Source organism: Mustela nigripes, chromosome 1 (genome assembly GCF_022355385.1).
Source record: "Mustela nigripes isolate SB6536 chromosome 1, MUSNIG.SB6536, whole genome shotgun sequence".
NCBI lineage: Eukaryota > Metazoa > Chordata > Mammalia > Carnivora > Mustelidae > Mustela > Mustela nigripes.
In genome coordinates this window covers 218,501,890-218,518,293 of record NC_081557.1, presented here as the reverse complement: position 1 = coordinate 218,518,293, position 16,404 = coordinate 218,501,890, and the positions used below count along the sequence as shown (strand labels likewise).

General features: G+C 41.7%; 1 protein-coding gene across 2 annotated transcripts in view; it reads right to left on the bottom strand.

The window, feature by feature from the left end:
- Nucleotides 1-7,494: 7,494 nt before the first annotated feature.
- The window catches only part of SLIT2 (slit guidance ligand 2), a 354,964-nt gene continuing 346,054 nt past the window's right edge, over nucleotides 7,495-16,404 (bottom strand). For both annotated transcript variants that reach the window (XM_059381673.1, XM_059381682.1), the window contains 4 exons: nucleotides 15,433-15,587; nucleotides 10,896-11,187; nucleotides 10,450-10,661; nucleotides 7,495-9,339 (listed from right to left, as the gene is read on the bottom strand). In XM_059381673.1, coding sequence (XP_059237656.1) covers nucleotides 9,098-9,339; nucleotides 10,450-10,661; nucleotides 10,896-11,187; nucleotides 15,433-15,587 — 901 coding nt within the window. In that variant the 3' untranslated portion in view covers nucleotides 7,495-9,097. The remainder of the gene's footprint in view (nucleotides 9,340-10,449; nucleotides 10,662-10,895; nucleotides 11,188-15,432; nucleotides 15,588-16,404) is intronic.

Below are 16,404 nucleotides of genomic sequence, written 5' to 3'. Positions count from 1 at the left end.
GGATTCATACTTCCCTTAAATTATAATGTGAAAGAATGAGATCCAAGTGAGGTGAGGAAAGGGAGCCTTGATTTTCATAAAGGAAACCCTTGATTTTCATAAATCAAGGATATGTCTCCAGATGTGGCATTTTTTCTATCACAGACCGACTGGTCGGATTCCACACTGTGTCATGACAGCCATTCCTGAAATTGCTCTCTTGTGTATGAAGATTCTACTTTTAAAAAGAAAACTATTCAAATAAAGAAAATGGGAGCATTCAAAGCTACAGCCATTATCCCTTTAGATTTGGACCTCACAGGCAATTCCTAGAGGAATTTAATTTTTCCTTTATTCCTACGTGAGAGAGGATGAGATTTCTTGGGGTCCTGGTTGTCTCCCTCAGCTCAGGAGCTGACGTGTCTTCCAGTCTGTGAGTTGGACCTTCAAGTGATCTGCAAATGTAGGTTCTTTAGCTGGGTGGGGCAAAAAGCTCAGGTGACAAGATATCATAGGGCTTTCCTTAATTGATTTCTGACTTTGGAATTAGTGAGTGTGTAAGTGAAGTTTTGTTCTAGGAGATTGCATGCTGTGTGTGTGGGTGTGTGTGTGCACGTGTGTAAGTGTGTGTCTCTGTGTGTCTGTGTATGCATCAATGCTCAGAGGAACAGCTTCAGGTCTGACTGAATTAACTGACTGGTCCTCTTGCCTCCTGCGTGTGCTGGGCTTGTGAGTGTCCTACATTTTGATCGCAGCTATGATGTGAATCGCTACACTCCCAGCTCTGTTCTCAGACTCACTTTCCTCTTGGGACAATCCCGTGTTAATATTCTAAAATACAAAAGCATTTAGAAGAAAGGGCAGAAAAGGAAAAGAAGGTTAAATGAGAAGACAGAGATACAGGGATTTTCACTTCCTTTCCTGAGCTATGAGACCACCATTCTTTTGTTTGCCAAATGATAAAAGATCTATTTCCTAATCAGAGTATTGTGTGCACCATTCAGAAATGTGTTACTGCTCCCTTCACAGCTCCAAAAGGGAGCTGACAGGCATCAGAAGAGAAGAATTGTAGTGAACGTAGGAATAATAGGAATGAAAAAAATCAATGTGGAGATGTAATTGAAAGTAAGAACTGGTGGTCAGGGTAATTGAATGGTAATATTGCGAGCAGAAACCAAGTAGGATCAGGTAACTGTGAGATTAGGCAATTCAGAGATGTGCATCTCTCTCCTTTCTGGAATAATGCGGGCCTCTGTGATGGTGGACAGAGATGTTATCAGACGCGCTCATTCAAAGAGGAGTTCTCTAGTTTTTTTCCAAGTCTTTTTTTTTTTTTTTTTAATTTCCTTACAAAGAATGCCTGGAGACCTGGAATGAGTCCAAGGCTGTGACTTTGCAACTGGACTCGGGCATGTTCGATCCTGTCCTTGTGACTATCTTCACAACAGAATTCAATTGCTCCCTATCAGCCCACTCCACCAAAACGATGACCAGAAATACTTAAGCAGCCACACAAAACTCGTTCTGTCTGACCAGTCTCAGTTCCTGGAAGAAAACTGCAGTTAAAAGTATTATTTATTTTCCTTTACCCAAGGAGAGATATAATGAAGAATATTTTATAGTGTTTTTATTGGGAAAGTGAGTGCTATTCATGGGCATTAAAAAAAAAAAAACAACTCCTTTTGATATATACACATTCATCTAACATTACCTCATGAGGTTGTCCCATGACTTTGCCTATCAATTTCCGTGAAATCAATATTGCATTATGGTTGGAGTCAGATCTGGATTGTGTGACCTTGGGCAAGTCACTTAATCTCTCTGCCACGATCTATGTGAACACACTGAAAATAATTCTGGCCACTTGGAGGAGGGAAGGAAGATTAATGATGGCACGCTTTTTTAGATGACCCTCTCTGTGGCCGTTTCTCCCACTCCTTCATTTTGTGTGTGTGCTTTTTTATGTCTGATTTTCTTTGGAATCCAAATTCAGCCACCCACACGCTGACACAAAGACAAAGCTAGCTCCAAACGCAGGATGGCAATGCCTCCACTCTGCTGAATTTTGTACCTGCAGACACAGTTATCATTTGTAAGTGTCTTTTGTTTCTCCTTTGTGAGAGGAAGAGGAGGGAGGCAGAGACATTCTTTTGGAAAATAATTGTTGCATATACTATATTGTTCTCTTCCTTCTGGATGAATTTGCGGTTTCTTGCTCTTGGGCATCCTGCTTCCTCAACCCCAGTGTAGCTGGGCCCCACTTTTACCTCCCATCATTCCACCTGCTCGTGTAATTGACGACCCCCGTATGCTCTTCCAGCTCCAGCTCAGTATCCCTCCAGGATACATCGGAGTGTTTGTCCCACACTGTCACAAGCTGTGACTGCAGGGGATAAACTGGTATTTACTGACCCATTGAATGCAAACCTTGGGGCCTCACCAACTCTTCCAGTTGCTTTTTCCTTTTTTAAGATTTTATTTACTTATTTGACAGAGAGAGACATAGCAAGAGAGGGAACAGAAGCAGGGGGAGGAGGAGAGGGAGAAGCAGGCTTCTCACCGAGCAGGGACCCAGATGCAGGACTCAATCCCAGGACCCTGAGATCATGACCTGAGCTGAAGGCGGAGGCTTGACGATTAAGCCACCCAGGCGCCCTCCCAATTGCTACCTTGACTCTCCTATTCTTCTGCTATCAGATTTATTGAAAGGGCATTGTATTAGCTCATAAATTCCATTCCTAACCCCTGGCTATCCAGTTACTACCTCATCACTCTGTTATTAAAATTGCTCTTTCTTCATCTCCATTCTGGGACCAATGTGTCATAGAGACGTCAGCATTGTCAAAAGATGTGTCTTACTCCTGTGGAAAACTTCATTTCTATTGGGTCTAAATACACTCATTTGTTGTCTTGGCTTCAGCTACCACTTCCATGTGGATAAACCCTACATCTATGGTTTTACACATCTCAGTCCACAATTTGTTTTAAAATATCCTTTCCTACCATTTGTCCGTCTCACAGCATATATTGCAGGCTTGCAAAGATCCTTTTGTGGGACAGTTGGAATACCATAGTGAAAATATTGGATTTTATCGTATAGACAGAGTTGATTGAACGTACCTAAGATATTTAGAGATATTAAAGACACAGTCTGGAGACATGTATTGTTTTCATTCAACAGACAGGAAGTTGGGTTGAGGGTGGAAACCTGGGCCTTCCCAAGCAGCCACTTTCTAGCCTTATGCATTCACTCAAACTCTGCTGCAAATACACCCAGATTTCAATTATTCTGCTTTAGAAACAGCAGAAATAAACACACAAGCTCAAAACAAGGAGGTATACTCAACTTCCCCTTCTTCCTTGCCAAACCTGCCCGATGTCATTGTGAATTATTAATTCTTCCACTGTAACAATAAGTCTGTTCTGTCTTTCCTGATTCATTTCCATTTTTTCCCCCCTTTCTTATTCCTAGCTCTTACCTTCTTTTTGGACTTAAGAAATAGCCACCTGAACAATTTACTTTATAACATGCTATCAGCTAAAATTCCTGTAATACATTTGTAAACAATTCTCCTACTGAGATAATCTTCATAGACTTCCATTGCCCACTGTAGGTTTCTGATCTTCCTAGATCTCATCCCCAAATATGGCTTGTATATTTTCACCATTTTATTAGCTTATTAGTGACTTAAGATTTATTTATTTTAGAGAGAGAGAGAGAAAGCAAGCATGAATAGGAAGGAGAGAGCATCTTGAGCAGACTCTGCCTTACATGGGTCTCAATCTCATGACCCCGAGATCACGACCTGAGCCAAACAAAGAGCTGGACACTTAACTGACTGATGACTTAACAAGTGTCCCTCCATACCGTTCTAAGCAAGCATTACTACAGTGGCATTTCCAGGCTCAGTCCATATCTATAATAATCTATTTACAGAAACTACATCTTTCAATATTTGGTACAACACAATTGGTCTTCTCTAGTATTTCTTGCACTGTTTTTTTTTTTTTTTTTTTTTGATGAGAACTGGAGCATTCTAGTAGTCAAATGATGATTCTACCTCCTTGGTTGGAGGCACAGCCCTCTAACATACTCACCAAGTGACACCTAAATGCACAGGTATTTTTTTTTAATTTTTTATTTTTTATAAACATATATTTTTATCCCCAGGGGTACAGGTCTGTGAATCACCAGGTTTACACACTTCATAGCACTCACCAAAGCACATACCCTCCCCAATGTCCATAATCCCACCCCCTTCTCCCAAACCCCCTCTCCCCAGCAACCCTCAGTTTCTTTTGTGAGATTAAGAGTCACTTATGGTTTGTCTCCCTCCCAATCCCATCTTGTTTCATTTATTCTTCTCCTACTCACTAAGATTCGGGAAATGAATCAACTGGAAAATCATCAAAAAATATCTGTGATCTTGCCATTTGCGACAACACAGATATTTTTTGATGATTTTCCAGTTGATTTATTTCCCGAGTCTCTGATCTTGGTGTGCAAAGAAAGGAACTCATGTGAGTCTCCAAGTATAGGTTGGCCAGCAGTTGTTTCTTTCAATCTAGACTCATCCACTTTTGAATTCATGAAAATTCCTTGGAGATTCCAGAAATATTACTCTTAATTTTCAGTACTATTTTAAGTATTTATATTTCCTGTATCTTCAAAGGATTTCATTTGGAAGTTGAGGACTCGGATTATACAAAACTACCTACTTGCTGTTTTAAAATGGGAATCCATTTTTGTTGTGATTTTGAAGGATCACTGCAAACAGATGATCAAAAGAAAAATATAGACAATTTAAGGTGAGTTAATGAAGACAGAAAATGTCCTGTGTTGTTACACAGAAGAGAAACTTATGCCTTGCTCTTGCCACACAAACTTTTTTGATTTCCTTGACCACACAGGAGTTCCTTTCCTCTTCAGGCTTAGGCACAGACTGAGATCTTTGTGTTGACCCCTAGCTTTGATGCCCTCACATATTTCCAACAGTCTCTGTCCTGGATCCTACTTTATCCTTCATGACTTGGCTTAAATGTCACTATCTCACAGAGTCATTCACTGACCTCCCAATGTGTAATTGATTGGATTTCTCTGCTCTGCTTTTTTCTAGTACCTCATAATTTCCATCAGAGAACTAAACTACAATCTAATATTATATGTCCTTTGTATAATAATATTTGTTATTCACTTTTAACCTGAACTCTAAGTGCACAGAGCCATGAGCTCTAAGATGGCAGAAATAATGCCAAGTTTACCAAACTATATGTTGAAAGTTTAGCATAATTTCTTGCACATGATAGGAGATAAAAAATAAAAATTTGCTGTTAAATGACTTTTAAGTATATAGAGAGGATTAAGAATGAAAATGCTTATGTATTTTATGTAGTTTTATTTGCTTTATAAAAAGCTTTATATGAAGCTATACATACTTTTTATAGCTTATATCCTTTTACAAATGTTAGTTTTGATGTAATGGTCAGTCTCTGGGGTAGAGGACTTAATGCTCTAGGTCTGTAAGTCCTGAATCAATTTCAACAATTTTTCCCTCAATCACTTCTCTAGAAGGAGCTGTTGCTAACAAAGCAAGACATCAAAAAAAAAAAATAAAACAAAACAAAAAACAAAAAACAACCCAGAATGCTCAGAGCAATTCTAAAACTGAGGCTAGTGTAACATTGTTTAGAAGTAATTTCAGGGGGGCGCCTGGGTGGCTCAGTGCGTTAAAGCCTCTGCCTTCAGCTCGGGTCGTGTTCCCAGGGTCCTGGGATCAAGCCCCACGTTGGGCTCTCTGCTCAGTGGGGAGCCTGTTTCCCCCTCTCTCTCTCTGCCTGCCTCTCTGCCTACTTGTGATCTCTGTCTGTCAAATAAATGAGTAAGATCTTAAATCAAAACAAAACAAAACAAAGAAATAATTTCAGGAAAGGTATGGTGAGCACAAATTCCAAAGATTGAGATAGTTATTATTCAAGGAACACATCTGAAAATGAACACCTGTCAAATCCCCTGATGATGCCTCAACTCCTATGAGAATTTAAAGTAAACACATGAGGGATGTTTAATCACTTTATCTTTTCAGATTACAAACTTCCATTTTTGTGTGTAATAGCTTTGATTTCAAAATGGGCAAAATGTTTTTCATTATAACCTATTGAATTCTGTTGGAAATGTTCTAGATTAGTTTCTTATTTAAAGGAATCCTATGGTCAAGGCCTTATAAGTGAGGAGCTTTTTATAACATGAGTAAGTGCCTTTAATTCATCTCATTTGCTGGTAATTATTTGGCTATTGGATTTTCTCAAAGAAGGGCTCCTATACAGAATGCAGTCTCATCACAAGGCAAACGATCCCCTAAGAAACTTGCTAACTCAGCCCAAATCCCAGGCCACTGTAATTCTATTTAATGCCTTTAGAAACAGGAAAGAGAAAGGATATAGTCAAGAACCTACTAAGACTTTACTATTTTTTCCTTAAAAAACAAAAACAAAAAAAACAAAACATCTCTAATTTCGACCACTTTAATCGACATGATTGGTAGAATAATTGTGCTGTGGAAATATGAATCCAGAGTCTAAAAGTCCCCTTGGTAGAGGACATTCCCTTGGTAGAGGACACCCTCTTTATCCCCTGAAGCTGGACCCTGTGGTCTCAGAGGCCTGGGTGGAATTCACCTCTTCTGTCTTCAAGCTCTTTGTCTGTGTCAGAGAGAAGCCCAATAATCCCATACGTTTATAGTGAGAGAAGAGTGAGATATTACATATAAAGCCGTTGTCCTAGTGCCTGGCATATAAAAAGCCCTGGAAAATAGTGGTCACTGAGATAACACATACCTATAAACACAGATCTAACTCCTGTTATATTTGCAGATGTTTCTTTGTTTAACGAGTGATTCCCAGTCCTTGAAAAAAATGAAACAGTGGGAATAAATAAATGTTGTACAAAGACCATATAATATTTATACAATGAAAATATAGACATCTTAAGCAGAAATGAATAAATGATTGGACATCTGTGCCTATGTCTATGTGCACACGTATGTGTGCACATGTGCAAGATTTTCTTATAAGAAAATGAAGACATTCCAGCATGGTGCTTAACTAATAATATTCCATGTAGCCTGTGCTGTTTCCCTGTTCCAAGCCTTGCCTACGATGCCTGTGGAGAAAGGCACTCTTTGTCTTTCACTGTTTTCCATCTGGTTTTAATTGAGGGGAAAGAAGAACAAAAACAAAAATACCATTTGTAGTTAGTTAGACTTCACCTTGTAATTGTTTTGGAAGAAATTAGTTGACTATGTACTTTTTCCATAGCAAAGGATGTGTTCTTCTATCCATCCCTTTCCTGTGGCCATTCCAAAGTCCCTGATCTGATAATATGCTAATCATAAAACAGTTTATGTCCACAACAGAATACAGGTTTTCTTCCCTATCCATTCTGTATCACTTTAAGAGATTCTTAAGGAGTAGGCTATAAATATATTGTAATTTCTAAGAAAATCACCAAGCTGTTAGTGAAGTAAATATCTGTTTAATTTACAAACATCAGTAGTATAACTGATATTAGTCTGGAGAAAGACAAAGCACACTGAATTATACATGTACATCTAATTTTCTGTGTAAAAAAAAAAGTTTTTGGAAAGGAACATCTGCATCTTCACAGGGTACCCTGGGATTTTAATAAGGGACGAGCACAGTCCACTATAAGTCATTATCAATTCTACATTGTAATTTAGCAGCAAACATGTTAACATAGGAACATTAAGGTAATAAAGGAGCTTTATTGTTTGGGGGAAAAAAATCACAGTTCTTGACATTACAGTCTTTTCTCTCCCCACCCCGCCCCCAATAAAAGGGCAAAAAATGTCAAGGAAATATTAATTTGTAAAATACCTACTTTTCTAGTGTCAATTGCTACACACCATTTCTGTTCTGGGAGGACATGTTGCAGAGGGGCTGGACCCTTCTTTCTATACAATGAATGTCTCACACACAGACTTTACATACTCTCTGCAGGTGTCCTGAATGAGGCCAGTAGGTCAGTGACACCAGTGGTCAGATGTCAAGGTAAACAAACCGATCAACACATATTTATCCCAAGATAACACCCTATGTTAGTACTATTGCCAAAAACAAAACAAAAAAAAACAAAACAAAACAAACAAACAAAAAACCCAAACCCCCTCCCCCAGATCCTGATTTTTAAGTTTGAAAAATATACAAAAATATCAGGACAATTATAAATTAATATATATTAAAGCATTGAGAAACAGTAAAAGAATGGCCTAAAATGTTAAGTACAATGTCCTTTGATACAATAAATATTTCTCATTGGAACTGAATACTGTATAGGGCTGTTTAGACCTCATAGAAACAAAAATTCATATTATTACTAATTTATTTATCAATAATCTATTGGTTCTTTATCATCTCCTTTATCATTTATATTACAAAAATTAATACTGGAAAACGGTAGATAAACACTTTTGTGTGCTTCTTCTGTTAACATGCTGAAGTTTAAAAAGAAGATACACGTTACGTTAGCTTTCCCATCCCTCTCATGACTAGAATCCAGGTCTTCAAGACACTGTTTTGCACCAAATATGCCTCAACTGTGTTTTCTGTGAATTCTCGTGTTCCGCTCCTCCGCCTCGCATCCTCAACCACACACAGGTGCCTGGTGTGTCCTCGGGAACTGAGAACCGAAGAGATGGGAATTAGGGCACAGGGGTGGAGAGGTGGGGGGAGTGTGGGGGTGGGGGTCAGGGGCTGGGTGATGATGTCACGGCAGCACACAGTAGCTTGGCTCTCCCTTGTCTCTGTGCTTCTGCTTGTCTTCAGCATGTTACAAAGATGAATTTGAGTCGCAGCACTTCCCCTCCGTGTGCCGAGGCCTCCGGGTATCTCTTCCTACTTCTCTCACATCTGGGAAGCGTTAGTATGAAGCATTTGTTTTTTTCCCGAATGCAGAAAAAAAAGTCTTTATTCTCATAATAAAAATAAGTCTGTTTTGTATTTTACAATATATTTCAAATATTTCCACTATGAAGCATTAATGAGTCCACCGTGGTCGAGAAGTAGACAACACTCCCGAAGACACAAGCCGCCAGGGACGCGTTTAGGAGGCGCACCTGGAACAGCCACACTTCACCACCTTCTCGACCTCGTCCACAAACGAAGACCCATCAGTGCATTCGAAAGAGTATTTCCGTCGCTTGCTCCTCAGAGGTCCGCAGCACTGCCCTCCCACACACCCGCCTCTGCATTCCAACCTGGACACCTTCTTGGTCGTCTGGCAAGCGGCATAGCCCTGCTGCTTTTGGTAATAATCTCGTATCCGCTCCCCTCGGCAAGAGATTTCTAGAAAAGAACAGAAGAACAAGCATTTTCAGGGCATTCCCTGTGAGTCCTGCAAAGGGACCATGGATCCACAACTCAGTCCAAGAGGTGCTGCCTTTGTCTGCCATGGGTAACCACGGTTGTCATGGCCCCACTCATATTCCATATAATGGGCTGGTGGTACAGCTTGCTGTTCCTTGAAAGATACTTTTTTTTTTTGGCCTTTATTTTCTGCAAAGTGGATGCTATATATGTGGACTATAAATACTATGCTATTGGACTGACAAGAAAATTGGATTCCTAAATCTTTTCCTTTATTGCAAAAATACACATCTTCTGTTTTTACACTACTAACAGCTGGTTTTGTTTACCACAGGGAGCCGTTTCAGAGAGTATGCAATTTAATTTATTAGACCTGGGGTTTAATATCATTCAATCTGTGACTTAATACAAGTAACATTCCACTAACTTCATAAATTACCCTAGTATGAACTGATTCAAAAAGAGACATCTGCTGAACGCTTCCATGGGCACGTTCCTCTTGTCTCGTCCCTCCGATACACACAACAAAATGCCTGCCAGCTGGAGGCGAGGCGCAGTCTGGTCACGCAGAGAAGGAGAAAGGTGGGCCAGCAGGTCGGCACGTTTCCATCCCTCTCACCTGCACGCTGTGCTGTGATAAATCAGTTCATTCTAAGGTCAAAGGTGACATTGTCCTAAACCTAGAGCAGAGTTACGAGCTGCCTCTTCTCTGTGTCAGATATGAAATAATACAAATGGATGAGGACGGCAGGTAAAAGTAAGAAGGGAAGAAAGTTAATGTGCTGCACCAGCAAGTAAAAAGGAGTATTTTTCACAGCGCGCCAAGCAGCGAGAAGACGGCTGAAGGCCACGATGGGTTCCTGCCATGGAGGCTGAGGACACTTCACATCTGGTGCCTTCCTATGGCTGGGGAATCAATCAACAGCAGCAGCTACAGGCAATGCAGAGGTTGGTATTCCTCATATCACTCCTCTGTGTGTGTGTGTGCCCGTGTGTATGTGTGCCCATGTGTGTGTCTCCCTTTTTCTCTCTTTTCAAAGATGGCAGGGAGTTCTTGCTTCAAGGGGTGGTGCCCAGGGGTCGGCTTACCTCGATCGCAGCTGTCCCCAGTATATCCACTGCTGCATTCACAGTAGGGCTGCCCCAGTCCCGAGAGCCTGCATTTCCCATGCTTGCACTTGATCGCCTGGCAGGGGTTAAACAGATCCTCCTCTTCATCACAGAGGACACCCCCATGGCCCTCCAGACACTTACAGCTGTAGGAGAACGCATTGATGGGCAAGCAGGTGCCGTGCACACATCTGCAGTGCAGGAGGAAGGCAGGAACGGACATGAATTAGGTAGAGGGGATAAGAATGCTGGAAGGGTGATGGAAAGAATAGGAAGGAGATGGGCCAATGGGCTGACTTCCGTCTCTCTTCCCCCCACGCCCTGGTCTCCTTCCCTTCTTCCTTTCTTCCTCCTTCCCTCCCTTCCCGGGTTTTGCTTGGAGGGCTAGGGTATTTGTGTGTAACCCCCAAGCAGCTCCAACTTACTTATTTCCAAGACAGGGGTCATTGGTCCTCTGGTCACACAGGGGCCCAGTCCAGCCTTCTTCACATTCACAGGTGAAGCCTGACTGGCTGCTGGGCTGGCACGTGCCGTGGGCGCACACCTTCTTGTGGCATGGCTCACAGCCGGGCAGAATGCCGGTCTGCATGGGCACCTTGCGAAAGTCCTGCAGCTCGCTGTTGATGTAAAGGTTGCGGAGGCAGCCATGGAAGCTGGTGCCGTTCTGCCCGGGGGCCTGGCGCAGGGCCGCAGCCACATTGTTCTTGCCGGGCATGCCTGCGGAGGGATACGGGGTCAGTGGGTGGGCTTTTTGTGGGGGATCCTCATCAATTTGCCCCCACCCCCGCCCTCAGCCCTTTGAGTTCTTCCAGCAAGGTGGCAGTCAGGGTGAGGGTCGTTGAGGACAACCACAGGTCATCAGCATCCAGGCCTGTGGTTCTCCACCTGGCTACACGTAAGAATCACCTGAAATCTTTGGAGAACAACTGATGTTTGGAGCCTCCACCCAGACCTACCTCATCAGGTTATCTGGGCAGCATGGGGCTAGGGAGAAGGGAGAAGAGTTGGGTGGTTCTTTGTTTTGACTTAATTTTTGGGAGATGCTCCAGGCAATTCTAATGCAAAGCTAACATAAAGAACTAAGTTCATTGGCAGCCTGTCTCTTAATTTTTAACATTTGTTTCAAATAAAACCTTACACGGAGGCATCCATATAAAACCTCAAAGCAGACCTATTGTAGCCAAAGGCAAGATCAGCAATTGGGGAGAAATCTGGACTCCCTCCTCTCTCCACCCACCTCTTCAACCCAGACACACGCCCAGAAAGCCCAGAGCTCCAGGAAGCACAGTGACAGGTGGGGTGACATGCTCAGTGTCACCCCGTAAGACCATGCTGTAGATCAGCTGATGAGTGAACCTCGCAATCTCTGGATCACATTTCCATCCATCCAGCCTTAGGGGTGAGAGCTGGGCTCACAGTGACCTTTCACCCCAGCCTTGCCAACTTCTAAGTTGGCAACCAACTCGGCTCATCGCCGCCAACATCCTGAGCCACAGTGGTGCTGGTCGGCATCTGGGAAACTCACTCCTGCTTCCTATCACATCAGCACTTCATCAGCATTGTTTTTATTTTCTTGCTAATTGAGAGTGAAGGCTTCATATGCCAAGAAATCAGAAATACAAAAGAAATTCCTCCAAAAACAGAATTTGCAGGCTTTGCATATATATGTTCCACTCGTGACAGTCATCTGGTAACCTTCATTTGGCAAAACTAAGGAATCTTTCCACGGCCTAAGCCAGACCCTGAAATAGTTCCTGGATGGGATCCTACCTGAGGCAGCTGTCCAGATTGCAGTGGGGTAAGGGGAGGGAGCCAGAGGCCTTCAGGGTGGCTGATGATCCCCCTGGTACTCACACCCTCATTCTGCCTGGGCTCTGAGCTACTGGCTGGAGGGTACAGGCTGGGGAAGACTTCCTTCTCACTCTCCAGAGGGCTGATTGGTTTCTAAAGACCTAGATCCTCAGCACTGGCCGGGACCTGCCTTGTAGCAGCATCATCTTCTCTATGCAAAGAAGTTCTATTTGGGTTCTAGCCAATGTCACCAACATCACCAATGTCAGACAGATAAATGTACAAAACCAGCAGGCAGGCTCAAGGTCAAAGTCTTTATTGTTGGTCTGTGTACACATGAGCCAGTTATTTCCAACCATTGTGGAGCCGAGTCTTCTCATCTGTGACATGAGGGGATGGACAGGAACTGCAGTTTCCAAGTCAGTCACACATAAGGTCCACCAAAGGTCCATGTTTAGAAGGTGGCTCTCCAGGCCCCATTCTATTCCCACCTCGACATTCTAACTGGTAAGAAGAAGTGGGGTGCAGGACTCTAAATAACACGCAGCTAGGCTGATTTTGATGCAAGTGCTCCCGTGTCACACGTCGGCAAGTACTGAATTGTGGGTCTTGGCTTTGAACTTTCATGACCTTAGACTTTTAGTCTATGTCCGTTTGGCATTGGGAATGGAGTTGCTCTCTAGAGTGGGTTAAAAAAACCTGAAATGTACCATTTCCAGGAAAGCCCAAGTGAAAGAAAATTCCTTGTTCTGGGATTAGTTTTAATTTAATCATCTCCATTCATCATAAATGTGTGAACTGAAGTCCACACAGGGATGGTCTTTTTTTTCCAGACATGCCTGATTTCAGACTTGGAGAAAAAGATGAGCTTAGTTACCTCCCTCTCCTTTGCTAAGTCAGGTTCTCCTGCCTTTGCCACATCCATATCAGGGTTGGGGTCTTTTGATTACATTGTATTTTTTTTTTTTTTTAATTTGAATTACCCTTGAGACTGCACTCTGATTTGGAGATTTGGATGGAAATGGGCCCACTATGTTCTCTGGCAGTGAGGTTTCCTTCAGGAAGTGGCTTCCTTCAGGCCTGGATGGACAGAGGTACTATCTGGATTCTTCCAGACCCTATATGCTTAGAAAGACTGGCATTTTTCAATTTTAACCTTTCGTGAGAAATGTTCTGACCTAAGCACTCCCATTTCATAGGGTCCCCTCACCCCCCTCACTGCATCAGAAAGGGGTTTTAAAAGGTTCAGTGAAATGGTTTCTGATGAAAGCACAATAAATCAAGCAAAGGACAAGTCCAGAAATAAACAAAAAGCCACAAAACCTAGATCACTTCCCTTTCTGCTCTATGTTAAAAAGTGAATGGTGGTGCAGATCGATGGTTCTGGGGTCGGAGGGCCAAGACCCGGACTCAAATGAGGTCTCCATTATTTCATGGCTCCGTGAACTTGCACACATTTTGTAAAGTCCTTGCGTTTTGTAAAGTTCCTTATGGATCATGAATCAAAAAATCATACCTACTACCTAGGTCTCTAAGGATTAAGACTGCAAAGAAGCATTGTGTTGGACACATTGCATTTGCTCAGTGAGTATAATTTCTTTTTTCTCAAACCACAGTTATATCTATCTGTGACTTGCTTTACCCAACCTGATGTAATGGTTGATAACAGTAGTGCAGGCAAGAAATGGAGGCTTCTGTTTTTTAGTGCATCTCATAGTTGTGATTCCATGAAGCAATAAGATCATTTAACTTGCGGGGCAGACTTGGTATGCAATATTTTTATTCCAATGCACTATGTATGGTTCCTTGAAGACATGCCAGCTTTTCCTACTCCCCTGGGCAAAGAAGGGATATTTCATTTTCAACGTTGTAACCTTTGTACCTATGTTAACCTTGTTCCCAGCACATGGTGGGTACTAAGAAAGTTTTTATGGAACTGAACCAAGATTTTTAATGGTTTCTAAAAAATCCAAAATTCTTTCAAAATGTTAAGATCTTCTAATGCTGAAAATTATAAAAAAAAAATAGAAGTGCTCTGGACTTTCAGGAAATTCCAAAAATGCTTTCAAGGAAGTTTTTAAGAGGATAATAAATATGGAGAATCCCAACGTTACTATTTTGCAGGAAATTAATGCAAACACTGTGAAAATGCTTGTCCTGCTAAGCCAATCAGTTACACTGATCTGCATAGGAACTTTAGTTCACTTCTCTGTAAAATGAGTTAATTTTATCAGTCAATCACCTCCATCCAATGTGATTTAATTCAATGTAACTCAATTCAACATCACATACTTTCTTGCTCCTTGGCCTGAAAACTGAAATTCTGTATCTCCAGTTTCTATTTCCCCTCCCCACCCCCAACAGAGGAAAGCTCTCTCCTTTGTGGGTCCTCTCCTCTGGGCTCCTTCAGAACTTGGCCCATACCTCTGTTCTTTACCTGTTCCTCATCTGCCTTCTGGCTAGTTACAAATGAAGTCCAGAATCTTCACTCTATCATCCCAAACCCTAGTCCACCTTCCCAGCCCTCTGTCTTGTTCATTCACCTTAAGGTCTTAGCAAACCAGAAGTACTTCCTGTTACCCCAGCACAAGTTGTACATTTAATTCATTTGTTCGTTCATTCATCATTTGATTTTGTTGATAATTATCCAACCATCTACAGTTGGCAACTGGTAGCACAATCTGGAATGGTAAGATTTGACAGAACCTTTTTTCTTTTTCTTTCTAGCATGACACAATAAAAGCAGCAAGCTGGGCCCATGTGTTCTTGCTCTCACACATGCACTCTTCTGACTCTCTCTCTTTTTCCCTAAGATCTTGCTATGTGACCATAGGTGTGCTGTGTAATTTTCAGGTCTTCTAAGTAAGAAACTTCTAATTTTTCTTCAAAATTTCCTGATGCCTGTTGCTGATGAGCACTTTGCAATCATCAATAAGAACCACAAGAACCTGTCCAACCATGACATTGGTTATTGACAGGCTGAGACAGACATAAACAGGTCACTTAACACACATCCAGGGCTCTTTTTTGTGTATCCTTGTTGTCCATCTTTCAATGACTGATCACTACATGGGTTGATGGCCATGACACCAGGGATCAACAATTTCAGCATTGGTCTATGATGAGAATCATAGGGTTTTGGGAACTTACTGCATTTGGAACAAAGCTTACCTCCTACATAGAGGGGAGAGTCAAAATTCAGAGTGGACTGCTTTGATAAGTTGGTGATGATTTTGGGACTCCCTCCATCCACGGACAGGGACAGACTCTGATCCAGGGCAAGTAGCTCCACAATGTGAAAGTTTCCATCATTGATCGTCTCCACACTGTAAAGAAAAAGTAGCTTAGCTGATGCATCAATTTTTTTTATTAACCCAAAGAAGTGAAAATATAAATTCCAATAAGCACTTCTAAGGAAAAGATATGCCTACCTAACTTTAATAAAAATCAAGGCCAATAACTGATTTAAAAATAGAAGATATATCAGGGAATACAATCAGTTTCCACTTCTTAGGAATGTATACAAATTAAGTATGTTTTCAGTGGAGATGCAACATGGGGGGTCAAGGGGGTAGGAGAAGAATAAATGAAACAAGATGGGATTGGGAGGGAGACAAACCATAAGTGACTCTTAATCTCAGAACAAACTGAGAGTTGCTGGGGGGAGGGGGGTTGGGAGAAGGGGGGGGGGATTATGGACATTGGGGAGGGTATGTGCTATGGTGAGTGCTGTAAAGTGTGTAAACCTGGCGATTCACAGACCTGTACCCCTGGGGATAAAAATATATGTTTATAAAAAAAATTTTTTTTAAATAAAAAAATAAAGTATGTTTTTTCACAGAGAGAAATGGAAATGGGTACATTTAATCCCTACCCAATCATATTCTTCCAACACCAGGTCTAACAGTCATTCTAAAACTTGAGAGAGCACATAGAGATTCATAAAATGGATAAAAACAAAAAGATTAAGAAACTGAGGTAAATGAAAAATGGGGATTAAAAATAAGATGAAGTTGGGTGCAATTAGCAGGAAGGTGCTATATAGTTTTGAAGTGTGGTTGAAAACCTAACAGGAGTGTTAACAGCAGGCAAAGATGAGCATAGAGCCAACGCAAGAAAAAGGATCCATATACCACAATGTCA